The sequence below is a fragment of the Thermobia domestica genome, chromosome 9 (genome assembly GCF_964235325.1).
Source record: "Thermobia domestica chromosome 9, izTheDome1.hap1.1, whole genome shotgun sequence".
Classification (NCBI taxonomy): Eukaryota; Metazoa; Arthropoda; class Insecta; order Zygentoma; family Lepismatidae; genus Thermobia; species Thermobia domestica.
In genome coordinates, this window is record NC_137462.1 from 23,751,616 (window position 1) to 23,767,538 (window position 15,923).

The following is a 15,923-nucleotide window of genomic DNA, read 5'->3' on the forward strand; positions in this document are numbered from 1 at the left end:
CGAATCTTTTGAGGTTTATGTTTATGCAGAGGTCCAAACTACGATCTAAACTTGAATCTGATACTCAGACTTTAATGTAAGATAAAAATCTCAGGCCATTCCCCACTGCACTGTGCTTCTTGTTCATACTCACTGAACTCAAACTGCATCAAAAGACTACATGTTGACTTCAAAAATCCAGCAACCTCTGGATCTGAGGCGTAAAGAATTTTGGATGGTTATGTATACTGTATATATATATTTAACAAAATTACTACCTGTACAATCCTTTAGAGAAAGAAAAATTAAGCACTAAGTGATAAACAAATGAAATTTTAATGTTCACCAGCTAAATAAAATAGTTCTACAGAATTTAGTTCAACTGAATAAAATAGTTGTTCAGAATTTTAATTCAACTAAATAAAGTACTTTCCCAGAGGGTTTTTTTTCCTCCTCGTATTCACTGACAGAAAACAATGGCACACCTATGCACGCCACCAGAGTTGGGGTTTGGACTTACTCAAATTTTTGCGAAATAAAGATTTGCTGAAATCAACCAAGGACGAATTTTTTACGCAGTAGAGAAACTTACTTGTTACTTGGTAGTTACTCTTCTCGTTACATGCATCTGAATCTTTGTTAAAATCAATGAAGGATGATTTTTTCCGCAATAGAGAATTTTTACGCAATACTTGTTAGTTATTCTTCTCGTTACGTACATCTGAAAATCAAAATTTGACTCTTTTTCCTCTTTTTGTTCCAGGTTGTAGTGTAGTGGAGTTGAACCGTATGCTAGCGAACCATAATTCGAAACTCCGTACACGGTGTTGCATTCTTCTTCGCCTGCTGAGCCGATATAGTTGTAATGCTCTTAGACTTGTTTGGAACAGGAAGTTAAAAGATGACCTGGAAGCGTTATTGAACGATTCGAACAAAGAAGTGCAAAACGTAAGCATTGGTCAAAATTACACTTAGTAAGAATATGTTAGAAAAGTTGAAGTATTACGTAGGGTAAAAACATATGAAAGATGCACTCTTACATAAAAAGAAAACGAAATGTACTTCTTGTTTTAGTATTATATTATAATTGCAGCTGTGTTGCTTTTGAACTTGCATTTCGGCTTTCTTTAATTCAATTTTTATCGTCGTTGTCAGATTATAAGCTGTTTAACCCTTAAAAGTACTCGCGCGGGGTGTACGCAGACACCAAACAGGTAAATTTTTTGTTGTTAGCCAGAAGTTCTGATGAAAATATATAACAAAATGTCTCAAAACGAGTACAAAAAATCTAATTGCAGCAAATACTTGTAAAAACATGTCTAGAGTTATGTATACTGTCTTAATCATTAAAAAAATATTGTAAAAAAAATATCAATTTGGGGGTTTATTGGGACCCCGCGCGAGTACTGCTGTCACAAAGAAGGGCGCTAGTACTTACGGGTTAAAGTGTGAAGTTGTATTTTAACTAATGGTAATTTATTAGGTGCAGCTGGGAATCTAATTGCATTATTATATACCTGGCTTGATTTTGGTAATCATGTTAGTGTGTGTACTGATCACCAACATTTCAGAAAGTTATTAGTGACTATAATGTTTTCTGTGGCTGTAACCTGTTGTGTGGCTTGTTCACTTGCTGTGGATATGTTAGATTACAATTAAATCCACTAGTAGATGAGAGATATCGATGGAATTTATTTGATGGTATGTGGACTCAAAAGGGTATGTGGAAAGAAATAAACCAGAAAAAGTTACTTCGTATCTGCCAAGTTATTCCAGAATGTCTATGAGATATCAGTAATTTCAGTATTTAAGATTGGTATATTGATTCCAGATATAAAATAACCTGAAACCAAACTTAGAACAGAAACCCTAGATTTATATTTTATAAATAACAAATTAATTATTCTCTTCTTTCAGGCCGCAAAAGGTGCTGTATCAGAACTTAGTAAACTATTTTTCTACAACGTTAAAACTTGAAGAAAGCACTTTTGGATGTAAGTTCTTCCAATATTCCTTCTGTTACTCATGAATAATCTAAGATTCAATTTGATAAATTCATAAAAATAATTAAATTACTTAAAAATAGGTACCGAACGTTTTTTATGCAAGATAGTGTAAAGTAGTATTAGGTTGGTGAAAATGAAACGTCATGTCTGGTGGGGAACTCACCTCAGCAATACAACACAGGGATGGATTAAGGACAGATGTTTTAACGTTACAAACTCAATACACGTCCAGCAAACTGGCTGGAGTACCAGGACAGTCAGAAGACAGTGCGTTGTTGGCAACAGGATTGCATGAAAATACATCTTGGAGAACACACAATTACAAGTGTTTTTTCTTTACGAATTCAAACTGGGATTCTACACAGCAAGTCGCAAAAGCTTTAACAGTGCATTTGAACCAGGAATATGCGAATGAACATACCATTTTCCGTTGTTGTGTCAAATTTCGATTCAGTGACAGCATTGCAATATGAGTCCTGTGAGCACCAACCAACATCATGTTCGTATGAGCTCCTCAAGAACACTGTAGAAGCAAATCTTCGAAAAAGTGTCCGTGCTATTTCATACGGGTTAGACATACACTATACCACTGCCCTTTGAATCCTCCATGTAATCGTTATATTCATGGATGCTACATGAGCTGACGCCGCTCAACAAAAACCGCCATCTGGCGGTGTACAGCTCTCTGAGTATAAGGAATAACTATAAAAGTTTCCTTCATCGGATTGTCACTTGAGAGTAGGTGTAAAAGTGGGTCTGAAAAGGTAGGGGACGCATGACGTCACGCAGTTCTCCGTGCCTATCTTTGCCCATTGTATTTTTTAGAAAGTGGGGGACGACATCCCCTTCACTTTTACCCCAGCCTGAGAGAAAAATAGTCTGTTACGATAATCTTAAACTATCAAGCAATGGTTGGATCGTAATAAGCATTCTGGACCGTTTCCTGAGCCACATCTTCACGCACAGACCGTCTTATGCTGGTATGGTGGTCTGTGGTGGAAGTGATCCATTATGTCTTTCTCAAGCGACGTGAACCCATTAATATAAACCGTTACGATGCTGAACTTCGTGAAATGCACCACAGATTTGTCCGCAAGCATCCAACAATGGTCAACAAACATTGTGTCCTCATGTTGCACAACAGTGTTCGACCAGATATCGCTCAAAGAACAGTGGAAGCTCTCCATGAATTGCAGTATGAAATCCTTCCTCATCTCCGTATTTCCCCGCTTTCTATCTCACTGACTACCATCTCTTCCGGCATGTTGATTACTTCTTAGAAGGGAAGACTTTCTCTGATAACTTGGTAGTATAACGTGCAGTTGAGGAGGTCTTCACATCGCAGACTCCAATCGTTGGCTGAGGATGGCAGAAGTGTGTGGTTGCAGACGGTGACTATTTGATTAATCAGGTAGTTTTTACTTTTTTTGTCCCTTGGAAATGATGCACCTGAATGTGGACATTTCATTCGCACCGTTGTAATATTCTGTACTTTTTTTCTAATTCTACGTTAACATACATTTTTGGTAAAATTTCATAATGAAAATTATAAATACAAACAAAATGTTAAGTAAATACTAGAGTTGTAATCAGATAAGTGGCACAAAAATACTCTCTTTCTTTCCTTCTTTTTCTTTTCTTTTCATTTTTTTTTTTTTTTCAAATAAAAGTACAAGGGGAAGTCAAAAAGTAAAGGGACTCGAGAAAAGATACATTTATTCTAATGATAGAAAACTGATACATACATTATTTTTCTACATAATCTTCCTGCACTTCAGCGTACTTTTCTCAACGTTTCACAAGTTTTTTTTCGATTACGTCAGAAGAAAAAGCTTCTTGGTTGCACCTGTAACTAATTTTGAACCGCATCAATGACGTCTGCATTGGTTGCAAATCTTTTCCCCTGAGCGCTTTCTTCAATGATCAAACATATTAAAATCGCTTGGAGCCAGTCTCACCCATGATGTATCCATGTTTCATCTACAGTAACGATTTGCTGTAAAAATCCATCTCCATCGCGACGATAACGGGCCAAACGTTTACTAGAGATGTCAAGCTGCGATGACAATTCTTTCGGGACCCATCTTGCAGACACTTTCCGAAAATATAGCCCGTCGTGTAAGATGGAATATGCTGAACCATGACTGATATGTAAAGTATTAACGATTTCGTCCACTGTGATTCGTCTGTTTTCCATCACCATACCCTTAATGACTTTCAAATTGTCTTCAGTCGTTGACGTCAATGGCCTGCCCAATCTTTCCTCGTCACATAAAGAAGTTCTTCCATGTTTGAAACGCTCTATCCATTCGTAGATCTTGCTTCGCGACAAACAGCTGTCAGCATACTGTGCTTGCGTTCGACGAATAAATTCCTCAGGTGGTTTAACATCTTCAGCAAACAAAAAGCGAATCAGTACCCTCATTTCCTCCTTGGTGCGATCGCTAATGGAGCTGCTGTTTAACGGTCTGTTACACTCCAACGACCAACGCGGGAATAAGAGTGACAGAAGAAGTGTCATAGAAGTGTTGCAGACGACACTAATTCAGTGCTGGATACTAGCAGTGTTACCAAACCCTAGTGCGAGAAATTACTTTTTTACTTTCCCGTGTACATCCGAATCTGCTAAACCTAGTTTAGGATTTTATGTGAAATATCCTAAACTTTCGATGATCAGTGTTGTAATATTTTTGTATGACTTAAAACCATATATTTTGTCACCATATTGATGTATTCTAAAAATGCCCGTGAAGTCTTAGGCAGTGAGAGGACAGCACAACACTTTCAGCTTAAACATCTTTTTATGTGCTTAACTTTTTCTTAATTATTCCAATCAGGACTTACTCTCAAATATCGTAAAATCTTTCTAGTTCCTCTAAACATCAATAACTCACCAATTACATGCACACAGGATTAATTATTATTATTCTCTGAATCAGATTAGACATGTAACTTCCGACAATCTGTCTTTTTGTTTGTACAGAATTTGTTAACAATATGCATATTCTAATATATATATATATATATATATATATATATATATATATATATGGTTGTCAGTTCACATCTTTGTATATACAAAAGTTATTTGCTTTCCGAATGGCCAACGTATTATCTAGTTTATTAGTTGTGAAATTCCAATATTTCCTTTGTGATTTTTTCATGTTTTTGTTGCCATATTATTATTAAGTATTCTGCCTATTGGCTGGTCCTGGGTCTAATGAGTTTAGAAAGGTTTCTTCCACGTTTCTCGATCTTCAGCTTTCTCTTTTAACTCCCAATATTGTCTTTTGCTTTTTAAATTATTGATCAACTGTCTTCTTCTTCCTTTTCCTCGCGTTCCTTCTATGGCGCTATGAAGAAAACAATTCCTTCGCAATTGGTTTTCCTATGAAGGCTGCTGGTTAAAAGCATCCTTTTTTAACCTATTCCTTTTAAAACATCTTCATTTGTTACACTCTCTGTCCATTTTATCTTCTCCATCTTCCTCCAACACCCCATTTCGAAGCTCTCCAAATATTTCTCCTCTAACTTTCGTAATGTCCCAGTCTCTGAACCATGCAGTTCAATACTCCATATATAGCACTTGACCAATTTCTCCCTTAGTCCAATATTGAGCCTGCTAGTTAAGAGTAATCTTTTCTTGTTGAATGCTTCTTTGGCTATGGCAATTCGTGATCTGATCTCCTTGGTGCAGTAAGCGTCTCTCGTCAAAATATTTCCAAGATATTTGAAATTGTTGACCTCTTTAAGTTCTCTTTGTTCTATTCTGATCCGTTAAGGGCGTGTTTCCACGGAATATTCTCATGATTTTCGATATTTCGGTGTTGATTTCCATTCCTTATCGTTTGCCAGTGTCAACTTTTTTGTCTCATCTTCTATAGGCCTTTTTTCAGTTCTAGCTGTAGTAACCGTATCATCTATCTGATCTCGTTAATCATCTGCCCTCCAATCTTGAAATCTCCAATTCCCATTAACGCTTCGTAGGGCCGCGGTGGCTCAGTGGTAGAGCGTTCACCTCTGGTGCTTGGGGTCCCGGGTTCGATCCCAGCCCCCGCCAAGTGAACTTTGTGGTGGACAAACACCGTGTGCGTGGGTTTTCTCGGGGTTCTCCCGTTTCCTCCCACTTTCTTCATTCCACCATTTCATTCATTACTCATCATCACCGTCTCCTTTAGCCTAACCGGCATAACCGTGGGACGTAAAACTCAAAGATTTCATTTCATTTTCCATTAACGGTTCCTTCATTAAACATTAAACATTCACTGTAAACTTGTTGCCATACAGAACTCAATTTATTTTTCTTGCAGGTTTGAAACGTGACAAGAGAAAAGAGTGCCGAAGATCCTCCGAGCAGTTGGGAGAGCAGAAGCAAGCACTGTATTCACCAAGATACTCCCAGGAAATCCCAATTCAGAAAGTTGCAGGAGAGTAAGATTATACAGGGTATTGAAGGAATTGCAGATAGAAAGAAGAGGAGAACATTCATACTAATTATATAAATTTTTAACAGCAAGTTTGTAATGTTGGTTCGAACTGTAAAACTAAATCACTGTATATCTTTTTATATAAAATATTTACAAAGACGGTTTATAAAGGAATATATGTTTATATGCTTTTAAATTTGTAATAATAAAGTTTTGAATGCCATGAAACAATAAGTATCTTTTTAACACATACTATAATAGATATGTACAGATGTGTATTCGTGTGACAGGTCCCTAATCGTCTTAATATACAGCAATATATCTAAACTTATTTCTCATATATCTTTAATTTTTTGTAAAAGAAATGCTTCATTTCGTTGTGATTTTTATACAGTCACCGACAAAGGTTCTTTCCCGTTTGGTAAAATTTATTTTGGTAATAACGGTGGTATGGATGAAACGTACAGAAAATTATATTCTTTTTAATTTATTGTAAAGTAAAGTCCTTCCGTTCTGAAGTTATTTACGAAACTAATTTCATCAAACGGAAAGAACTTTTGTCGCTGACTGTACGAGCAGTGTTCGAAATGAGGGGTGTGCGAGAAAACGTACGCTTTTACCGTTCGTAATTCACTTTCGGAATACTATCGTCTTAAAATATAAGTGAGATGTGCTGGAGCAAGCTTGTTTGAATATCTTTTGAATGTTTTCACTATAACAAAAGCTTTGTTAAACTTGCTCTCAAATTAAAGGGGAGGAAAAATTTCTTGTTTCTATAATGCTTTTGTGATTCAAATTCTGCACAGGGAAATTCTGTATTGTAATGGTGAATCATGTATGGAATGAATTTCGAATAGTCAATCATATTTTGATTTGGGCAAACTGGGGTTCTACAGCAATCTAAAGTAAGGTGACCATACATCTGTTTTTAAACGAGAGATTTAAAAAAAGAAGGCATCTGGTGTCTCGAGAAAAATACTACCGGGACCGAAAATGTCCCTTTAAAAAAAAAAAGTGTCCCATTTTTGGCTAGTAGTTACGTAGCATATTTTTTACGTGTTCGTGAACGCATAGTTAAGTCTTCGTTTGGAAAGATTTCGAGATTTTGTAAAATAGTTTCATATTTTTCGAACAGATGGTTCTGTAGTAAACTCCATACTTTTTATATTCCTTAATTTTCCGCGGGTTACTTCTTCACTGGCATCAAGACAACATAACAACGACTATACATAGGTGAATTGTCAAATTACGCCAGTTTACGAAGTGCCATGTTTATTATTTATTTATTTATTTTCTAAATCTGGTGACCCTAGTCTAAAGTTCTGAGTATTCAGGAGAGCTTTGACCTCACATATGACTATTGGTATTTCGTTTTTCAACTTTTGCTAGCGTGCTTTCGGCTCGATAAAATCCCTTGCTCTAGTACGCTACAGCAATCTGTGAGTGGCTGGAAGAAACTTACTTGATAGTATGAGTGTGTAGCCCCCCTCACTCCCATTCCATTTTAAATTTTCCCGTCTTTCTTGGCTGAATTGGAATAAGGCTCCATGTACCGTACGTCGACGCAAACTGTGTTCTAGTTTTATCTTTTTCTATGAGTTGGCAGTCCTGTGAATGGTGACTTGTGCTTCCGGTTCACCGAACAAAAGAGGTGCAATATGGTCATGATAATATAAAATATAGTTCCTTAAACCCGAATGCCATCGTGTAATGTTTTTGCTGTTTTTAACATTTTAATTATTTCGTCTTAATGGTAAACTTATCTAACGCCCTCTGATATGTGTATTTCTCATGAAGGATATTTATTATGAATATTTATAAAATCTTTTCTGGCGTGCTCAGCGTAAACATACGGACGCTGAGGCAAAAAAGCCGCGAAAAGTATTCTAAGTGGTTATGGCGGTTTGAATGGTTCTACTACCGTGACGCCCGAGAAGAATATCGAAGTTTTCCCTCGCAATCGTTTAAGATTTCATAAATTTGATAACGAGAAGAATAAGTTAAATCTGCGCAGATATATAAATATAAAATGAACACAAAATCTATGTTCGTGTGCCAAGACAGCGTATAATATGTGAAGTCATGTAAGCAACGAGACATGAGTAAGGAATCAATACAAGTAAAAGGGTGAATTTCATTCCAAATTGAAAAGTAATAACTTCCACGGAAGCTAAATAATGACTATCCAACGAACAACAAGAAGCATGGAGAAATCTTATTCGTAAGAACGACTACATGATTCCCCCCCCAAAATCCAACAATTTATAGTGCAGTTAAGTGTGATACAGAAATGGCGTGTGTTTAATACTAGTGCATTGCGTAATATAAATTTTAGCCGGCATTCGTAGTGCGTCATCTTCTTTAAAGAAAGAAAGAAAAAATGAAAATATATAATAATTTCTTCGGATAAATTCCACATTAATAAAGTTTTGGGCTCATGGTGTGTTGGTACATGTTAAATAAATCACTAACAAAATGTTGTAATGTTGTAAACGTAAGTATTATAAACCTGTGTTAAGCGAATAAAATTTACATACTATCTATTTCTTTATGTGCAATTACCTTTACAGTATTTCTGCACAATCACTACTGAAATGCTGGATGTTATGTCTAATGACTTGCACTTATTCCACTGATACCAGCAGGCGTGGCAAGGATGGTGGGCACTCGCAGTCGCAACCTCAATGAAATAGTATTTTGGTTCGAGATCCAACTTGGAGGTTTGCGCACTGTCCTTTATAGTTTTGTCATTTGTATTGCGAATGTCCTTTACACGCCAACTACTAAAATCAATCACAGGTAAGGCGAACCGAACAGGAGTTGTATCGAGCGGAGTTATAAGAATTGGTTATCCCGAATGGGATCAGGTAAGGATCAGATTCTGCAGGTCGCAAAAATGGTTAGCTCGAACAGGAACCAGACACTTCCGGTCATAATAGGTGAATTGGCTGGCTGTTAGAGGCAGTTACGGTGACACCGTGATCGTCCAATTTGTACGTTATGGTCTTTGGAGGACGGGGTAAATCAAATGTCTCATTTACTGCTTAAATGATGCACACCTATTAATTAGTATTCGCCATGTCTTCCACATGCAAAACCTGCTGTGAATTCCATCGACATTTAAGGTAAGTATGCATCTTGTTCAATGGAGAGGAACCAGCTTGTATAGAGGTTCCCATCGGAACCAATTGAAGATATTCCACCCCGCCTCTATTGATCATGATCGATGTAATGGCCATTGGTATGGACCATTGCACAATATCTCAGTTTCTACTGCAGCTGACTTCGTTGTAGCTATTCCAGAGGGTATATTGTCCCATTCGTTCTTGCGGGGGGTTCCATAGGCCATTTATTGTGCGAACCCGACATTTATTTATTTATTTATTTATTTATTTCAATGCCCTTGGCAGAGCTATATGCTCCATTTAACAAGTGGCAAATAAAAGAAGACATGAGCTAAATTACAATAAAAGAAAGTATGCAAAATTCTAAGAAAAATCTACAAATACAAGACAAATTGTAAGAAAGATATGTGAATACATGAATATAATACAAAGAAATGATGCTAGGAATACAAAAAGTAGAAAAGAACTAATACGGATAATACAAAATATGTGTAAATACATAGAAAATGAAAAAAATGATGAGGCAGGCAATGATGGAAATACAAGAGTGACTATTAATATATAAAGTTTAAAGCACATTGTTACATTGAACATTGTTACTTATAGTAATTTCGAATTATAGATAAATATTGAGCATATGGCATTAAAAAAATCAATCTTCCTACCCTTCATAATTAACTGATTGTGAAGATTACACAATCTAATTACTGGCGAATGTTGATGTTGAACGATATTTGACCTGCTTATAGAAAATGATATATGTAATCTTAAACGTACAGATTTAACATTTAATTTAATATATTGCAAATTATACAATAAAATATTTTGTGCGTGCAATCTACGAGTAATTAGCGTAGGCATGATGAACTATACCGTTTAAGAAGTCTCATCTGCGCTCTTAATGGAAATATCCCCAAACGGAATAGCGTGGATATCAGTTGTAACTGCCATGCATCGTTAGAAGGTTGGTGATGTTTTCGCCGTGTGACTTGAAAGTTTTGTCCTGGTTCAGTTCCACATGATGGGTGCCGTGGCCATACAATAGTGGCATTTCGTCTGTAAACTGCGGATAGGACAAGTTCTTGGTAGTAAACAGCATTGGCTTTGAATTGTTTCCGATCTCATGAAGCCTTTCGAAAAACTTTTACATTCACGTACCAAGTTACATCGCTCTTTTTCAGAAGCTCTTTAGGTGGTGCCCCCGAACTTCTCCAGTCATCTACGTAGATTCATATTTCTTCATTGTCATTAGGTGATGCTCGTACATTCTTGTGCCTTTGATCTTTAGCTCCGCGATATGAAGTAGTGTTATCGCATGTACGCTAGTCCTGCGGACAGTTTAGAGCCTTAGTTGGTGATGGATTGCACAATTCCTGTTAATGGGTCACATGCATTTGTTTGGCTATTTGGTTCTCACAGGCTGCTAGAATGATCAGACGTTCCGTTTTTAGCGGAATTGTCTCCTTTTTTCTTTTTTTAATACTCACTCTGCTACACAATAGCTTAGAGACTGATTCGCGCGTGCGTACTGTTTGATTACTCTGCGAAACCCGGTTTCATGTATCACTGTGTGCAAATTGTTCGGATGTAATGGATCAGCCTCTATATATCTGAATACTTTGATTGGTAGGTGTTTAAAAGTCGTTTACTTCGAAACTGTGTTGAAACTACCTAGGTAGAATAGAGCTCTAGGACAATACCACATATATAGGCCTAACATTTGCATTTTATGGGTAGTTTGAAGAACTATAACTTTAGTCATATTTGATAGTCCATTGAAAATTGATTAATTTCATACTTCTTTCTAGTTTTATAGCTCACAAAAATCTGGAGTAGATGCGTACATTAAGCTAGGTGATGCGTGGTCAATGCATTTTTTTTTCTTTTTGAGAGTTTTTAGATACGAGTCTTCTGTACTTATTGTTTATTCAATATAATTCACAAAATGCTTCACGATGGTGAATTGACCTCTACGGGAAATCAAACACATGACGATACAAACTAACCATTCGTCTGTGAATTTAATAGAAACCGGAAATGGTACTGTATAAGTAATTTGCGAAGTGAATTAGGTTATCGAATGACCTGATTGGTAGGCAACCAGTCCAACACAGAAGATGGATGGGTTGCATCCTGCTCGAAATGACAAAATCTTTCGCAACACATCAGAGAAATTGCTGAAACTGGCTTGAAATAAGAGCACCTCTAGATTAGAAGTGAAGGAAAATTATACATGATAGAAAATAAAATAGTGCCTCATATATATACATATACAATCAAATACACAGAAGCAAATATTAATGTTTAATTTTGAGCATTCATTTAAGGATCAAAGTATTCAACTATATCTTTGTTTAAAGCTAGTTTAGAGTATGGCACATGTTTATAAAATAGCAGCATTAGAGTTGTTAGTAGAAGGAAATTCTAGCATATGTACCTTAAATGGAAATAATATTAGTTGTTTTGCCTCATATTAGCTTCCAGCTAGTTGATTATTGATTTACGTCGGTTTCAATGTGGGCATACAGCATAACGTGAAATTTCAATCACGTGAGTTCCCATCGGAAGTTTACCCGGGTCTTTTGTTCAAACTTACAGTTAACAGGAGAAAATTATTTTTTTAAACATAAGATTAATTTTATTATGTAGGAGTGAAACAATATTTTCTACGAAGTGTTGCAACATAGACATAGTGTGTAAATTAGGTAAGCACTGAGCACATCGCGGAGGACTTCGGTGACGTAGCACGTAGTTCTTGGCTTTGCCACAACGGCACCATAGATAGTACATTCCCGCCATCTACACTTGTACGTTCTAATTACTTAAGAAATAGCAGCAATGATCAATCAGCAAATGTGTTGCGTGTAAGGATTAATATCACTGTAATTTAACAAACTTTTGTATTATAATTATCTATTTAGTGATCTTTTACATGAAAATTGATTCCACTCAAGTTAGAATTACGTGTATTTAAAAATGTGGATTTTATAGTTGTTTACTGGTCGACATGTATTAAATTATTATTACATGCGTAATGACTGGTGCAAACTGTCGAACGCGGCAATAAGTTGCAGAGGCCGATCGGGCGTTTGCATTCGTTGAAATGTATTAGATAATTTAATGTAAACTGTCTAAGGTGGTGATAACTCATGGACATGGCCCTAGTTGTGCAGGATGGGTTATACCTGAACTCAGTTAATAGTAGGTCAGTGGCGGATCTACCTCGGGGCCGGGGAGTCATAGGTCCTTCAGTTTTTTCAGTGACAAAAAATTTAAGCTATTTATAAGAGGAGAATTCAAAAAGTAAATCCACATTTGAGAAAAGCTGTACTTAATCTAATGATAGAAAACTGAAACATGCTTTATTTTTCAATAACCTGCCTGTACTTCAATGCACTTTTCCCAATGTTTCACAAGCTTTTGATTCCGCCAAAAAAAAAAAAAAAAAGTTTTTCGGTTGCATCTGAAAGTCTGTAACCAATTTTGCATGGCACCAATGACGTCTTGATCACTCTCAAATCGTATCTATTCGTAGATCTTTCTTCGCGATAAACAGCTGTCAGCATACTGTGCTTGCATTCGACGAATAATGTCTGCAGGTTTCACACCTTCCGCATACAAAAAGCGAATCACTGCTCTCATTTCCTCCGTGGTGAAGATCGCCAATGGAGCTGCCATGTCTGCCATGTTGGAGTCTGCTACACTCCAACGACTAATGCAGGAATACGAGTGACACGTCTCGAAGTGTTGCCAACTACACTCACTCAGCGCTTGTTACTAGCAGTGTTGCCAATACCTCTAAGGAGAATGTGCCTTTACTTTTTGAAATCTCCAGGTATATTTTTGGAAGTTTATAGTAAACTTATGATATCATAGTCTGAGTTCTGGCTGTCCCTGGTTTTTACCTTCTAGATACGCCCCTGTAGTAGGCCTATCCTTTTAATTTTTTAGCTTTATATTATTAGGATCACGCAACTGGTCCTTATAAGATTGAAAGGAGTACGCACGTTACTCCACACAGTAACTTAAACGAAAGCGAATTTCTGAATTCTGTTTTTTAGCAGTAAATAGCTAAACTGATTATGTTGGGCAAGTTCGTTAATGGAATCCATCTTCATGGGTAATTGAAGTTATCCATATCCTATTTTCTACTGTTGAAACAAAGGTACATGTATATAATTGTAGAATGCTAGAAGTTATGCATTACGCCGTTAGATGGCGGCATACATCCTCCAGCGATCGACACCTAGCTGACACAATTGAAAACTCACGCTATCATCTCTACTGTCTTTACCGATTTCTCCATGAAACCTAGTCTATTGGTGTTTTAGGGAGAAAGATATGAGGATACGCGAAGCAGTCAGCTTCGAGAAGTTCCTAGTCTCCGGACAAAGGGCTGTGGTTTCCCACAAAATGAACAAAATGACCTAAAGCATTCATTGAAGTGTACGCAGGGCCGTGCCGTGGGGGGGGGGCTAGCGGGGCGAAGGCCCCGGGCGCCGAAGTAAGGGGGGGCGAAAAATTCGGGAGAAAAAAGGAAAAAAGATAGGAAAAATACTTGGAATATATGTATGGGGGCGCCGTTGTATACTCTCGCCCTGGGCGCTGATTTTCCACGGCACGGCCCTGAGTGTACGTATTTCCCTTTTTGAAGTTTGGGACAAGTTGATGCCACAATGCAACTAACGGGCACTATTGGGATTTGGAAAAAAAGTACTATAATAGAGGGGCACCTACAGGGAGTCCACAGGTCCGGACCCCCCAAAATTTCCTAACTCAACATACATTTGTACACTTTCTCAATAAAACTATACTTGTTTAACAGGGAAATAATTGATCCAACATGAAAATTTGATCTTACACTTGTACTCTTTCTCTTGTAAAAACAATCTACAAGTAGATGTAGTTCTATCTTTTTTTTTTTTTTTTTTCTGAAAATATAGGTGGAAGTATTTTACTATTGTCTTTTCGGATGCAGAATAATACCCGTTCAATACTACATAGATGTAGTGGCTTGTAGATTGGACCCCTCCCCCAATAACAAATTCTGGATGCGCGCCTGATCCTGTGTCCGGGACGTAAGGAGGGGTGCAGCAATTCCTAGTCTCCGGACAAAGGCTATTGTTTCCCAGAGAAGGGTCTAAAGCGTTCGTTGAAGTATATTTTCCCTTTTTAAAATTTGAAGCAAGTAGATGCCACACAGTGCAAACAACGCGCACTATTGGAATTTGGAAAAAAAAAACAATAATAAGCTTACGGAACTTTTTTTTGCCACGTGATCTAACCATAATCTCTCGTACTAAAAGTACCGTATATTTCCACTTCTCACAATGGTTGCATCACTACATTTGTAACGTTAGGAGAGGACGTTCACATAAATTTGACAGGTTATATGGGTGATGTAATTATAGCAGGTTTAGAGAGAGAGGGAATAAATATATCTGTCATTTGTTCATGATGTGGTCTTCATAAAGAAATTGGGTTATATACCTATGAGTGAATGGTGTGTAATATTTTTTTTAACTTAACCCTTACATATATATATATATATATATATATATATATATATATATATATATATATATATATATATATATATATATATATATACTTTCACGCAAATTGATAGTGGAAATTTTTGGTAATTATAGAGTCGTATCACGTGTGTTGTGTGTATCGGTAGGTTTACAATATAAGTTTTCCGCTTAGCGGTCACTAACCTTTACAACGATCATATGAGTGTCTGATATCTCTGCTAGTTTTTTTTTTTTTAAATCCCTTCTCCTGAACGCTACACTTGGCTGGGGGATTCCCTATTGCTATTTTTCTCAAAATGTCACACTATTTTATATTATAAATATATATATCTATGTATAAATAGCCATCTATATGTATATAATCTCGAAAATAAACGTCCCACTTTGTATTTTGTATTATTTAAGTGATTTATCATTGTAAACATTGCCTAGAAAACTTTTTTTATTTCTTTTTTCTTTAACATGTTGACAACAAGTATATTTGCGTCATCACTAGCTTTTGACGCACTTCGATCAAGTCAAGTTACTTTTCTCTCTCTCTTTATCGTTTGTTTAATTCGTTTATCGTTCCCATTTCTTTTTTCGCACTAGCAAAATTACGCGAACGTAACTTCTAACAATTCGCGTTTTGACGTGGTCAGGAAATCAAAACAAGACATAAATATTACAGCACGGCATGGTGCCAAGAAAGAAATTGTGGACATGACAGGAGAGGCGGGGGGAGGACACTTTGATGAGAAACACCTTGTTTCAAAAATAGAAGTTAGGTAAGTTTACAGTCTTTTATTTAAGAAGATGACGTAATTGATATTGGAAATCTCCCCTTGCACTATTTTGGACTTTATGATG

At 36.6% G+C, this 15,923-nt stretch overlaps 2 protein-coding genes across 2 annotated transcripts in view; one reads left to right on the top strand and one right to left on the bottom strand.

Annotated features, from left to right (window-relative positions):
• The window catches only part of fu (STKc_STK36 domain-containing protein fused), a 61,227-nt gene extending 54,475 nt beyond the window's left edge, over positions 1-6,752 (top strand). Inside the window, exons 9-11 of the mRNA XM_081770761.1 lie at positions 743-927; positions 1,897-1,973; positions 6,296-6,752. Coding sequence (XP_081626887.1) covers positions 743-927; positions 1,897-1,956 — 245 coding nt within the window. The 3' untranslated portion in view covers positions 1,957-1,973; positions 6,296-6,752. The remainder of the gene's footprint in view (positions 1-742; positions 928-1,896; positions 1,974-6,295) is intronic.
• Positions 3,940-4,410, bottom strand: LOC145660770 (protein GVQW3-like). Its single transcript, XM_081726175.1, has one exon. It carries the CDS (start codon positions 4,408-4,410, stop codon positions 3,940-3,942), a length of 471 nt encoding a protein of 156 aa, XP_081582301.1.
• Positions 6,753-15,923: the final 9,171 nt, after the last annotated feature.